Source organism: Elephantulus edwardii, unplaced genomic scaffold, assembly GCF_000299155.1.
Source record: "Elephantulus edwardii isolate Elephantulus edwardi_28Jun2011 unplaced genomic scaffold, EleEdw1.0 scaffold00318, whole genome shotgun sequence".
Classification (NCBI taxonomy): domain Eukaryota; kingdom Metazoa; phylum Chordata; class Mammalia; order Macroscelidea; family Macroscelididae; genus Elephantulus; species Elephantulus edwardii.
The window spans coordinates 1,286,974-1,298,799 of NW_006400068.1; the positions used below are offsets into that span (position 1 = coordinate 1,286,974).

The 11,826-nt window shown below is 36.4% G+C and overlaps 1 protein-coding gene across 1 annotated transcript in view; it reads right to left on the reverse strand.

Annotated features, from left to right (window-relative positions):
* HMCN1 (hemicentin 1) overlaps positions 1-11,826 on the reverse strand; it is a 763,653-nt gene that overhangs the window by 406,377 nt on the left and 345,450 nt on the right. The window contains exons 8-10 of the mRNA XM_006901311.1: positions 8,839-8,959; positions 7,627-7,890; positions 5,885-6,029 (exon numbers count right to left, since the gene is read on the reverse strand). Coding sequence (XP_006901373.1) covers positions 5,885-6,029; positions 7,627-7,890; positions 8,839-8,959 — 530 coding nt within the window. The remainder of the gene's footprint in view (positions 1-5,884; positions 6,030-7,626; positions 7,891-8,838; positions 8,960-11,826) is intronic.

Below are 11,826 nucleotides of genomic sequence, written 5' to 3' on the forward strand. Positions count from 1 at the left end.
AAATAAATATACTGTAGACTCTTTATAACATGACAGTACACACACTTTAATGTCATAATTTGGAAATAAAACTTTTCTGAGTAAAAGACACAACAAAGACAAAATAAATTAAAGGGACAGAAAATTTCATTAAGGAAACATATTATCGCTTTGTAAAAAATATAAGATGAAAGTGCTTGCAGAGAAACACTTATTTTTATCCTCCCTTTTTTGTTTATCTTTTATAATTTCTGGTCATATTAAATAATTTTTTAAGTCAAAGTAGTTTGTCAAGGAAATTAATGAAGGTCAAGGGAGAAAACAAAATTTTTATTCTTTTTTAAATTATTATTATTAATTCCAGTGAAAATTTACAGATTTTGGATTTTTATTCATTTATTGTTACACTTTTCTCCCTATGCCCCTCTCAGTTTTCTTTTTTTTGAAAAGTAAAAGAAAAATTCCTTCATTGGTATACAATCCCCCCCTCCCAGCCCCACCCCGAGTATACTCCACTCTTCAACCTTCAACCTATTCTAAGAAGAGACCGTCTTCTTATTTTTATGTACAAGTTCCAAGTGGAGTTAACCCAAAGTTGGTTTAAGTCCACCAGAAGCTCTGAGGGAAAAGGTGTGCTGGTCCAGAAACCCAACGAAGGGCCGCTAAAGTCAGAACTGACAACTGCAGTAAGGGAGGGTATAAAAAGTCTATAAATGTCATCCTTTCAGTAAGTTTCAGGAAGGCAGGATTTGGGAAAGCAATGACTATTTCAGAGATGAGCATACATTAGGATTCATAAAATATGTAGGTTCACAGATGTTTTGGAAAAGAACACTACTATCTTCAGTCCTAATTTCCTCATTTTAAAACATGAAAAATGAAAGAAGGGCAAGTAATTTGTTCAAAAGCACATAACTAGTTACTGATTGTTTGAAGGATGTTCTTTATTATTTTATCTATTTCTCTCATTTATAAAATATTGAATGAAAATGATTATTATTTTCTTGTAGCCCTCTCATTTAATGTTAATCACTAAAAGCCATATTGAAATAGTTTTAATAGGATAGTCTTTGGAAATTGGGAAAAAATCATAAAAATGAAAAAAAAATTCCTGCTAATGCAAACCAATCCCTTCATCCATTCCCTAGTGGCCTAAGTGGATGACATAAACAGAGATTAAGTCACATGTCTCAAGTTATTAGGAGTTCTAGGGTAGAATTAAATGAGTAAATAAGGATTAAAGTGTCAATCCATCATCACCCATGCCTAATTTTGTCTCTAGCACCTCACTTCCAAAAGGCTTCATGTATGTACACAGAGCTTGTCATATCTCTGGGCTACAGACTTGGAAAAACTGAGAAAAGGGATTTTTGTGGCCCACCTCCCAGGAATTGTGAGAAATTAATGTTTATAAAGAATCCCAATTGTCTTGGAAGAAGTTATTTAAACCTGAAATAGAATTATTTTATTTTTGTTAGTCAGTAGTGTAGCTTCAGCATTTGATTTTCTGGAACTAGCTACCAGCTAAGTAAATTATCAAATTGTTGTTTGTTGTTGTTATGTGCCGTTGAGTCACCTGCGACACATAGCTACCATATATACAACAGCCCTAAACCCTTGCCAATCTTATTGTCTCTGACCCACCTATCCCATTACCCCAGTGACTGAATCAATCCATCTCATTGAGGGTCTTCTTCTCCTGCACTGTCCCTCCACCCTCCCAAGCATAACGTCCCTGTCCAAGGACTGATCCCGCCTTGCAACATGTCCAAAGTATGTAGAGCCCAGCCTCCTGGATAATCTGTTCTGCATGTAGATTGAGAAACCTATACTTGGACCAAAAGGCAGTCATCAGAACAGAGCAAGGAAACACTCACTGCATGGTTCAAAACTGGGAAGGGCGTACCCCAGGGATGTGTCCTGTCTCCATACCTTTTCAACCTGCATGCAGAATAGCTTATCCGGGAGGCTGGGCTCTATGAGGAGAAATGGGGGGTCAGCATTGGTGGAAGATACATCAACAATCTGCGTTATGAAGATGACACAAACATGCTTTTTGAAACTGAGGAGGACCTGAAGCATTTGCTGCAGAGGGTCAAGGACTGCAGCCTCCAATATGGATTGAGTCTCAATGTCAAAAAGACAAAGATTCTCACCACTGGACCAATTGGCAGCATCAGGAAGGATGGTGAAGAGATTGAGATTGTTCACAGCTTTAGTTTGCTTGGCTCCACAGTCAACACTCTTGGCACCAGTAGCCAGGAAATTAAAAGACATATTGCAATGGTGAAGTCTGCTCTTAGGGACCTCTCCAAAGTACTGAAGAGCAATGGTGTCTCTTTAGAGACTAAGATGCTTCTGATACAGGCCATGGTCTTTGCTATCAATTGTCATGCATCAGAGAGTTGTACAGTGACTAAGGAGGATAGGAGAACTGATGCCTTTGAGCTTTGATACTGGAGAAGAGTATTGAGGGTACCATGGACTGCTAGAAAAACAAACAGATTCATCCTGGAAAGGGTTAAACCGGGCGGCTCCTGGGAGGCAAGGATTCTGAGGCTCCATCTAACATACTTTGGACATGTTGCAAGGAGGGACAGGTCCTTGGAGAGGGACATCATGCTTAGTAGGGTGGAGGGACAGTGCAGAAGGGGAAGGCCCTCTATGAAGTGGATTGATTAAGTGACTGGGGTAATCGGGATGGGTGTATCGGAGACAGTGCAATTGGCACAGGACAGAGCAGAGCTTAGGGATTTTGTACATAGGGTTGCTATGAGTCTCAAGTGACTCGATGGCACATAACAACATCAACAACATGTAGATTGAAAAGATATGGCAATAGGACACATCTTTGTTGCACACTCTTCCCAATTTTGAACCATGTAGTATTCCCTTGCCCTTTTCTGATGACTGCCTCCTGGTCCAAGTATAGGTTTTGCATAAGCACAATCAAGTGTTCTGGGATTCCCCTTCTTCCCAGAGTCAGCCAGTTTGTTGTGATCCTCACAGTCAAGTGTCTTTGCATAGTCAATGAAACACAGATAGACATTCTTCTGGTATTTTCTGCTTTCAGCCAAGATCCATCTGACATTGGCTATAATAGCCCTAGTGTCATGGCCTCTTCTAAATCCAGCCTGCACTTCAGGCAGTTCTCTGTTGATGTGCTGTTCCAGTCATTTTTGGATAATCTTCAGCAGAATCTTGCTAGCATGTGATATCAATGATACTGTTCGATAATTTCCACACTCTTTCAGGTCACCTTTTTTGGAATGGGAATAAATATAGATCTCTTCCAATCAGTAGGCCAGGTGGTTGTCCTCCAGACTTCTTGGCACAACTTGGTGAGCACATCCAGGGCATGAAGTAGTATCATTCAATCTTTAAAGAATCTAAAATTTCCTCAGGTTGTAAAGACCACTGATCTCTTAAGATTTTACTTAAAATGGCCTCCTATAAAGGCGTGGAATTATGGGCTTATTGTTCAGAATGGCTTTCCTAGCCCTGCCTTGATTTTACTATGTGGTTAGGTGGAAATATGCAAATAGTGTGTTAGTTTATCCACAAGGAGACTGGCTAGTCTCGCCATTAAACTGAGCAGATTCAGCAGCAGATTTTGTGGATTTCACCACCAGCAAAGAAATAGGAAAACCGTGAATGCCCTTTGGGGCCAGAGATTTTTGCATCAGCCAAACTTACAGGAGAGCAGTAGCAGCTGGAGTAGAGAGTCAGAGATCTGACATGAGACAGAGTTGACCTGTGGACTGCTACCCTGTGGCGCTACAGCTAGGAGACCTTGCCCAAGTTTGTTCGAGGATAAAGAGAGAGTCATTTTTCACAGGGCCAAGAACTTTGTAACACAGGTCTGAAGCCAAGAGGCTGAAGCCTGAGGGGTATGTGAACACATTTTGGTAGCTAACCTAACCTAGTGTTTGTATTCTGCCACCAACCTGAGTTATAGCATTTTTACTTCCTTAATAAATGACGATAGTTATAGAAAGGTTTCAGACCTTTTGTTCATAGGGTCACCATGAGTCTTGCTTGACTCCACAATCAACAACAACAATAAATCCAATAGATAGAGTACATATGGTTCTGTGTGGGCTATGAGATATTGAAATGTATTTTGGACCCAGTAAAATTGGTATTAGAATTAGTAGAAAGAGGTGCAGTAATATGGGGGAAATGTCTGATCTAATGGAGACTGGTTTTGTGTTGTGGATGTTGGTGGTTTGGGAGTCAGTAGAAGTCAGATATAGCTGTCCTGAGCACTTGTTCCTTTTACAAAAGAGATTACAAAAATTGATATTGACAAATAATTAGTGTTTTATAGAAGTTATTTTTGTTAAAATTGAATTAGCAGTACAAAAGTTTTACTAAAACCCAAAACATTTCTAGAGTTTTTCCCCAATTGTATTTTGTTTCACAATAGTTAAAAAGGAAATAATTCCAGAAAATTATACCAGAAAGAATTCTCCTCCTGGTTTCCGAAAGGTACTCCAAGTTATCATTAGATAGATTTAGATTAGGTAATTTAGAGGTAGTTTACACTGAAGTCAATAAAGATCAAGCTGCAAGGCCTCTCATTTACAAGGTCCCTTTCCAAGGTTCACTACTAAATTTATATTAATAATTTTATATGCATTATCAGAACAAGATAGCTTATTCAAGATTGATATGGAATAAAATCCAAATCAACTTTGAATCAGCCTTTGAACATACTCTAGAATGTGATATCATATCATAAAATATCATATCATATATATCATATATGATATCATATATCATATCATATCATATAATATCATATATATATTATCTGTATTCATCAGTTATATACAAGCTCCAGGAGGGCACAAATTTATGCCTGAATTAACCATTAGTATATCTCAAAACTCAGGTGGCCTAGAGAGTAGGGAGTTGTGCTGCTAATTCAAAGCAAGTGGTTCACATCCACTAACTACTCCAGGAGAGAAAGACAGGCATTCTCTTCCCGTGTGATTTCCAGTCTCCGAAAATCTGCTGGAGGGTCAGCTAAAAGTTGCTTCTGACTGGACAGCACAACCTGACTCAAGATAGAAGTCCTCATAGGACAGGAATTGAGTGCTTGACTGCTAAGCAACAGGTTCGTGATGCAAACTTATGGGGAGTTCTGCAGGACGAAGATGAAGCAGGGTGCTTTCGTATAGATTACAGTTAGGCCTATGAAGCAGTTTTACTCTATCTCATGTGGTTACTATGAGTTGGAATCAAATCGTAGCAAGGAGTTGCATTTTTTTTCCAGTTCCAAGACTCTGGTGACCTAAAGGTGAGAAGCTGAGCTGCAATCCCAAAAGAATAAAGTTTGAATCCACCAGCTCACTGAGGAAGAAGGATGGGCATTTCCTCTCATGTAATTAACCACTTCTGAAAACCACTGGAGAGCCAGCTACGGGTAGGCTCTAACTCGAAGGCACACAACAACATCTCAAGACTATAGAGCAAATAGGTGAGAATTTAGAAGAAAAAAAATGCATCCAAAAGATTATTTTATGATGCACAATGAAAAAAACCAAAAACCAAAAACCAAAACACTACTGTCTGTACCTTTAAAAAGAAAGTTATTAAGTAGTTTTAAAAATTCCAATTCGTCATTCATACAAATAAATGAGAAAATACGTTTTCTAAAATGATATATAGGGAGGAGGGAGGAAATTGTGCAAAAATAAATGAATTTTTTTTTTGAGAGAAAAGGTAACTGGGGTTGGGGATAGGGAGGAAAATGTGTAATGATGAATGAAGGAAAATCCAACTTTTCCATAAACTTTAAAAATCACAATAAAAAGAAAATGTAAAAAATATTATCTTATTGCATTTAGATTTGTTTTTGTAAAGCCATAATGTATTACTCAAAGAAATATTTACACACTTTAAATACTGGTCTTCTCCAAGTGTTACTCCATTTCTGACAAGGCTCACAGTAAAGGGCAATAGACTCTCAACAGAGCAGAGAATTTGGCCTGGCTGCAGGTAGTATCCTGGAGTTTTCACAGGCATTGTAACTTTGGGGGCATCTAGAAAGAAAGAGCATGAGCAAAAAGGTCACCAAATCGTTGAGTATTTCCAGTTAGTCTATCCAGAATCATTGGTGTTAAAATATAATCCTGCCATGAAAACCTCTGCTTTGTCATTAACCCAAATCCATAAAACTGACATTAATTGTATTTATTACTTCAATATTCAATCATTTCTGGATACTTTCATAGATATCCACTGACCATGTACTGACTGAATTGAAGAATTCACTGATTTTAAGACAGTGCATCATTTTTTAAACAACTAAGATGAAAAAAAAATCCAACAAAACCCTGAAATGTTACATTATCAATTATAAGGTACATTTTCAATTCAAAAATATATTCTAAATATATTAGAATACAGTATTAGGGTAATTGCTTTCTCAAACTGAATTTATTTTCAATTAAAAATGAAATCTGTTCTGTAATAATTAGACTATGAATATTTTATGTTAACTGACTTTAAATATTATATATGTAGAATCACTGAGGTTGAGCCTATCCTTATCATTCAAATATTAAAGTATAGCTACAGAATTTCCAAACTCACAACTTTAGGTATAAATGGCAAACTTTTGTTCCTGCTTCCAATAGTAAAATTTTTAAAAAGTTCCTGTGTCAATGGTTTGAGCTAAAGTCCTAAAGTTTAGGTCTTGAGAAATAACTGAAATGTAGCTGATGCCACCAAATAATTCCCAATCTGTGAGTTCATTTCTGTTTGAGAATAAATATATAAATAATTATATTAGAATTAATGAATCAATTGGGTATCCCAGTGATGAAATGGTTAAAACATTTCGCTTCTAACTAAAAGACTAGGAGTTCTAACACACTAGTCATTCCATAGGAGAAAGATGTGATAGTCAGCGTTCACAAAGGTTAACTGAACACCCACTACCAAGCAGTTGATTCTGAGTGATAGTAACCCTACAGAACATTAAACCTGCCCACAGGATTTTCAAGCCCGTAAATCTTAACAGAAGTAGATTGCTACTCCTTTCTCAATAGGAGCAGCTGGTGGATTCGAACCCTCCACTTTTCTGTTAGCACCTTTAATCACCGAGCTCCTTAGAAACCCTATGGCCCAAATCTACTCTGTCCTACAGGTTTGCTAGAAGTCAGAAACACCTTGACAAGAACAGGTTTGGGTGTTTGGAGTTGTTTCTTTTTCGTTCTTTTGATTAAGTAAGAAAAATATATAAAGTCAGAATCATCCCTGTTCATTTCCAGTGGAAGAGAAGGGTATATAATCTTCAACATATGACCATTTGTTCATTTAGACAATTGAATCAAACATACGTGCCAGGCATTTCTGGGAGGAGAAAGTACATAGAGTTTTCTAGTCTAAATGTTCTTATAATTACTCAAATAATAAAAATTTCCAGATCTATAATCATGAAAATTAATGTGAAAATTCAAATATGCTATTTTATGGTTAAAAAAGAAATGCCTGTCCATTAGTTAACACAATGGTAATATAAAGATATTATTTATGATTTTATAATTCATTTTAAGAAACCCTATCTGATCATAGTAACTTCTGTCAGCTATCAATAACTTAGTATGGAGGGGGAGGTGGGGAATGATGTCTTACCTGGGACAATACTAGAGAAGGACACACTTGACACTCTCTGGAAGAGATAGTCATCCTTATCGTATCCTGTGACTTTAAGAAAGAAAGCTTCATTTGGCGGAATGAATTCAGAAATATTCCATATGCCATAGGGTTTTTGATCTGGGTAATATTTAACAGGTATAGTCTTAAGAGAATTGCCTGATATACTCAGAAGTTCAAGACGATCGACTCTAGCTGGAATGGAAATTCCAGAAGTATTCAGCAGCACATAGGTAGGTATTCCTACAAAAGAAAGATTTTATTATTTATAAGTAAGATGAAATTGGGATACTATACCAAGTAAGTATCTCCATCATAACAAAAAATGGTGCCATAAAAATCAGTAGGACTACAGATTACCCTGCCAATAGTAAATGAGTATTTTCTACATAAAGGAGATTTAAGGAATTGTGACTAATTATCCTTATAGTTTCTTAACTATATTTAAATTAAAAAATCTGAAGTATTGATTTGGGGGTTTATTTAACACTACATAACATGATCCTGGATTATCTGACAAGCTTTAAGAATTCACTGTTGTGAACTCTTTCAGAAACTGCATCAATAAAAATAAAAGAATAAATGGGGGAAAAACCCATAAAAGGTAAAGGAAATTTGAGCTTCTTTTCTAGAGATAAAACTTTGACTTATATGCATGAATAAGCTGGGAGGAAAAAGTTTTAAAAATCAGCAACAATTTTATCTTTGGTTTTTATTCACACATAATCTACATTTTCACCAAGACAATAAAGCAAATTATAGATTTAATTAGAATAATTCTCAAAATCTGAGTCAAAGATTTCTTGAAATTTAGGAAGTAAAGAAAGAAAATTTAAAATTGTCATTAAAATGCCTAGTTGAAGCCCTAACTTCAGCAAATATAATTAAGGAGATCTAGACTGAGACATAGGAATCTTAATATTTAGATTTTAATGTCCTGAGTGAATTTATATCATGGTGTCGCGATCACACTTTCAGAAAGACAGACTATGTGAATGTTATTGAATATGCAAAACAACAAAATGTTGTTGTTGTTGTTGTCTACCATCGAGTGAGAAAGAACCTTAGGCTGACCCTTCAGCAGGTTTTCACAGGCACACAATTGCATGGGAAGAGACTGCCTTACAGTTCAAAACATATTCTTGACTAAGATGTTGATTAAACCAATTGAATTAACATACACATACAAACCTTGTACAGGTCTGCTGACTGTTGTTTTGAAGTCCAGGGTGGGCTTTCTTGAAAACCCAGCTCGGAAATCGATAGTGCTGAGTCCAGTGATTCGAACAGAGTGCCTTCCACTGCTTGAGGTCTGAAAAATGTCCAATGGTAAACACAGTCAGCAGTCAGTCCAGGATGGTTGTCACACTCCAAACCAACAAGTGTGGAAAAATAAAAAGTGGTTAATTAAGATTGCTGTCTAATGAATGAAACATCTGTGTTGCTATTATGAGTTTAACTACAGTACCATATGTTAAACATAAATTTTGCAGTACTCCACATATTCCATGGTATTCTCCAACATAGAACTCAGAAGAGGATTTCTACTTTTCATATGTGAGATACAGGTTCAATTCTAAGTCAATGTACCCTCAAGCAGAACAACCATCTGTCTGTATAGGACTGTGTGTTGCTGTGATGATGAACAGAGTTCAGAATAGATTCTAGACTGAGACAACTACAAAGAAAGAAATGCTGGTATCAAACAATCTGGTGCTGAAAACTGTATGGATCACAAAGGTACAATCCATGGTACATGGATTTATCATAGGTTAACTTGATGACAGGTAACAGAAATGCATTGCATAAAGTTCCTGGTGGTGCTCATGGCTAATTCTCTTTGCTGATAACCAAAGATCTGATAGTTTGTCTTAACAAGATGTACCTTGGAAGAAAGACCTAGATATCTACTCCTCAAAAATCAGGTGTTGAGTGCTCTATGCCTTCCCAAGATCTGATTACTGTCCACAGATTATCCAACTGGAATCTTTAGCTAAACCATGTTCTTAAGACACAAATATAAATAAAAGTTGCTCATCACCTTCTAAACGTTTGTGGTTAATGAAGAAAATAAAGAAACATAACCATTTATTTAATATGTTACAATAAACTCAACAATTAAAAACTTGGACTCAAACTCATTGCTTTCAAATAAGACCCAACCCATAGATAATCCTTCTCTAGGTTTCTGAGGAGGTAAATTGTATGGGAGGAGATTATTGTCTTTTTCACACAGAGCTTCTTTTGTGTGTCAACCATCATAAGAAGCAACCTTTGTGTTAGGTAGTAAAACCCCTACAGACTAGGCTATCAGAGCATCTCTTACAATATCAGAATTATATAAAAGACATTTATTTCAAAGCACTACTGGGTGGATTTGAATTTCCAACCTTTCAATTAACAGCTCAGCATATTAAGTGCACTATTCAGCAACTCTTATAAGAAAGTAAAATAAAGAGGAAAAAACAAGGAGTAAACCCTATGAACACCTGTAAAAAACTCACTTTCACACAAGTTATTAGATCTTTACAAAATATCCTAAGAGGTACTATTATTATTGCCATTATTTCACAGACCAAAGAGGCTAAGTAATTTACCCCAAGCCATTTATGTATCAGTGGAAAAGTTGGGCTACAAATGCAGGCATTGAGCCTCCAGCAGGCGCATTCTAACTCTGTCATGCCTTTATCAAGATGATCTCAATGAATTTGGTTATGTGGGTTTGAAAGCAAAGGTTGCGGAACTAGTCTACATAATAAAACTCACTGCTATAACGTCTTCTCCAGTTCATAGTGACTTCCAGGATGATTCTGAGGCTATAAATTCCAACAGAAGGGGACTTCCCATCTTCCTCCTGCCAAGCCACTGGTGGAATCAAACCACTGCAGATGTGCAGTCTTTGGGTTAGTGAAGCAACTCACTATAGGACTACACCACCAGAACTCCCTTGCTACAAGAAAGAGAATAATATGGAACTTCTGGGGCTACCCAAAGGAAAAAAGCAGAGATATGATGTAGAGCAAGGAAGGGGTTGGCAAGGAGAGAACAGAAGGGCATGAGGTGCTTCAAAGTATGACTCCTAATTCTAACAGTAGAATGAGAAAACTCAAAATACACTTGTTTTGAGGTGGGTTGTTCTTGATTTTTGGTGGAGTTTTGTTTTGTTTTGTGACTTTCCTGTGACAATGTTGAAGGGGTGGATTTTGCTTTGCACCAAAGCACAAAATCTTAGACTCAACACAACAGATCAAAGGCAAAGAGACCCTGAGAAATTAAACCTCAGGAAACTGCAGAAATAATGAGAGAATTCTTTGTCTTCTCACAAGTTAGAAATGTGGGACTGGAGGAAGATTAAATGACATGAAGATATTGGAAGGGAAAGGCAGATTAGGCTAATTCTGTAATCAGATCATGCAGAGCCTCCCTACTTCTTTCCCTTCAAAATTACTTGGCCATCTTAATATCATTATTCTCTCTATATATAATATAGAGAAGGAGGCTCAAAGCACTGCATTAACAGTTTTATTTTCTATTGGGCCAGTAATAGTATACACATTAAATTAAGGGATAATATTGAAAGCTGAATATAACTCTGAAAAGTAAAAAAAAAATGTACTCACAATTCAATTCCTTGATAAATATTGATTCATATTCAAGTCCAAGTCTTAAGTATTGTAAGGCTCATCCAAAATTATTCTTATGATAATGTTCTTCCTTTTATTATACAATTCATTTAAAAATTATTTTTTAACTTAGGAAAATTTAGCTCTATGGTTCTCAAGAACAAGGTAACAAGTAATTCATCTTTCTGTTCTCCTAGGATGACATTATATTTTTGCTGTCCAGTCATCCTAGCTTTCCGGTGGTTTAGTTCAGAGGGAGTTTCACTACTATCCTAAAGACAGACACCTCTCCGAAAGTTCAAATCCAAAAACTGCTTTTTGGCAGAAAGATGGGCAATTCAACAAATGCTATTTTTCAGTCTCTAAAAAAACTGCTGGAAAGCCAGTTATGAGTCAGTTTCACTTCGTTGGCAATGTACTTTAGGTTTTTGGGTTTTTTTTTTAAAATTTTTTAAATTTTAATTTAGTTTGTTTATTTTTCATTTCAATGAACATCTACAGAGATTTTGGAATTCCATTCATTCATTGTTGCACCCTTCTCCCCGCACAAACCCCT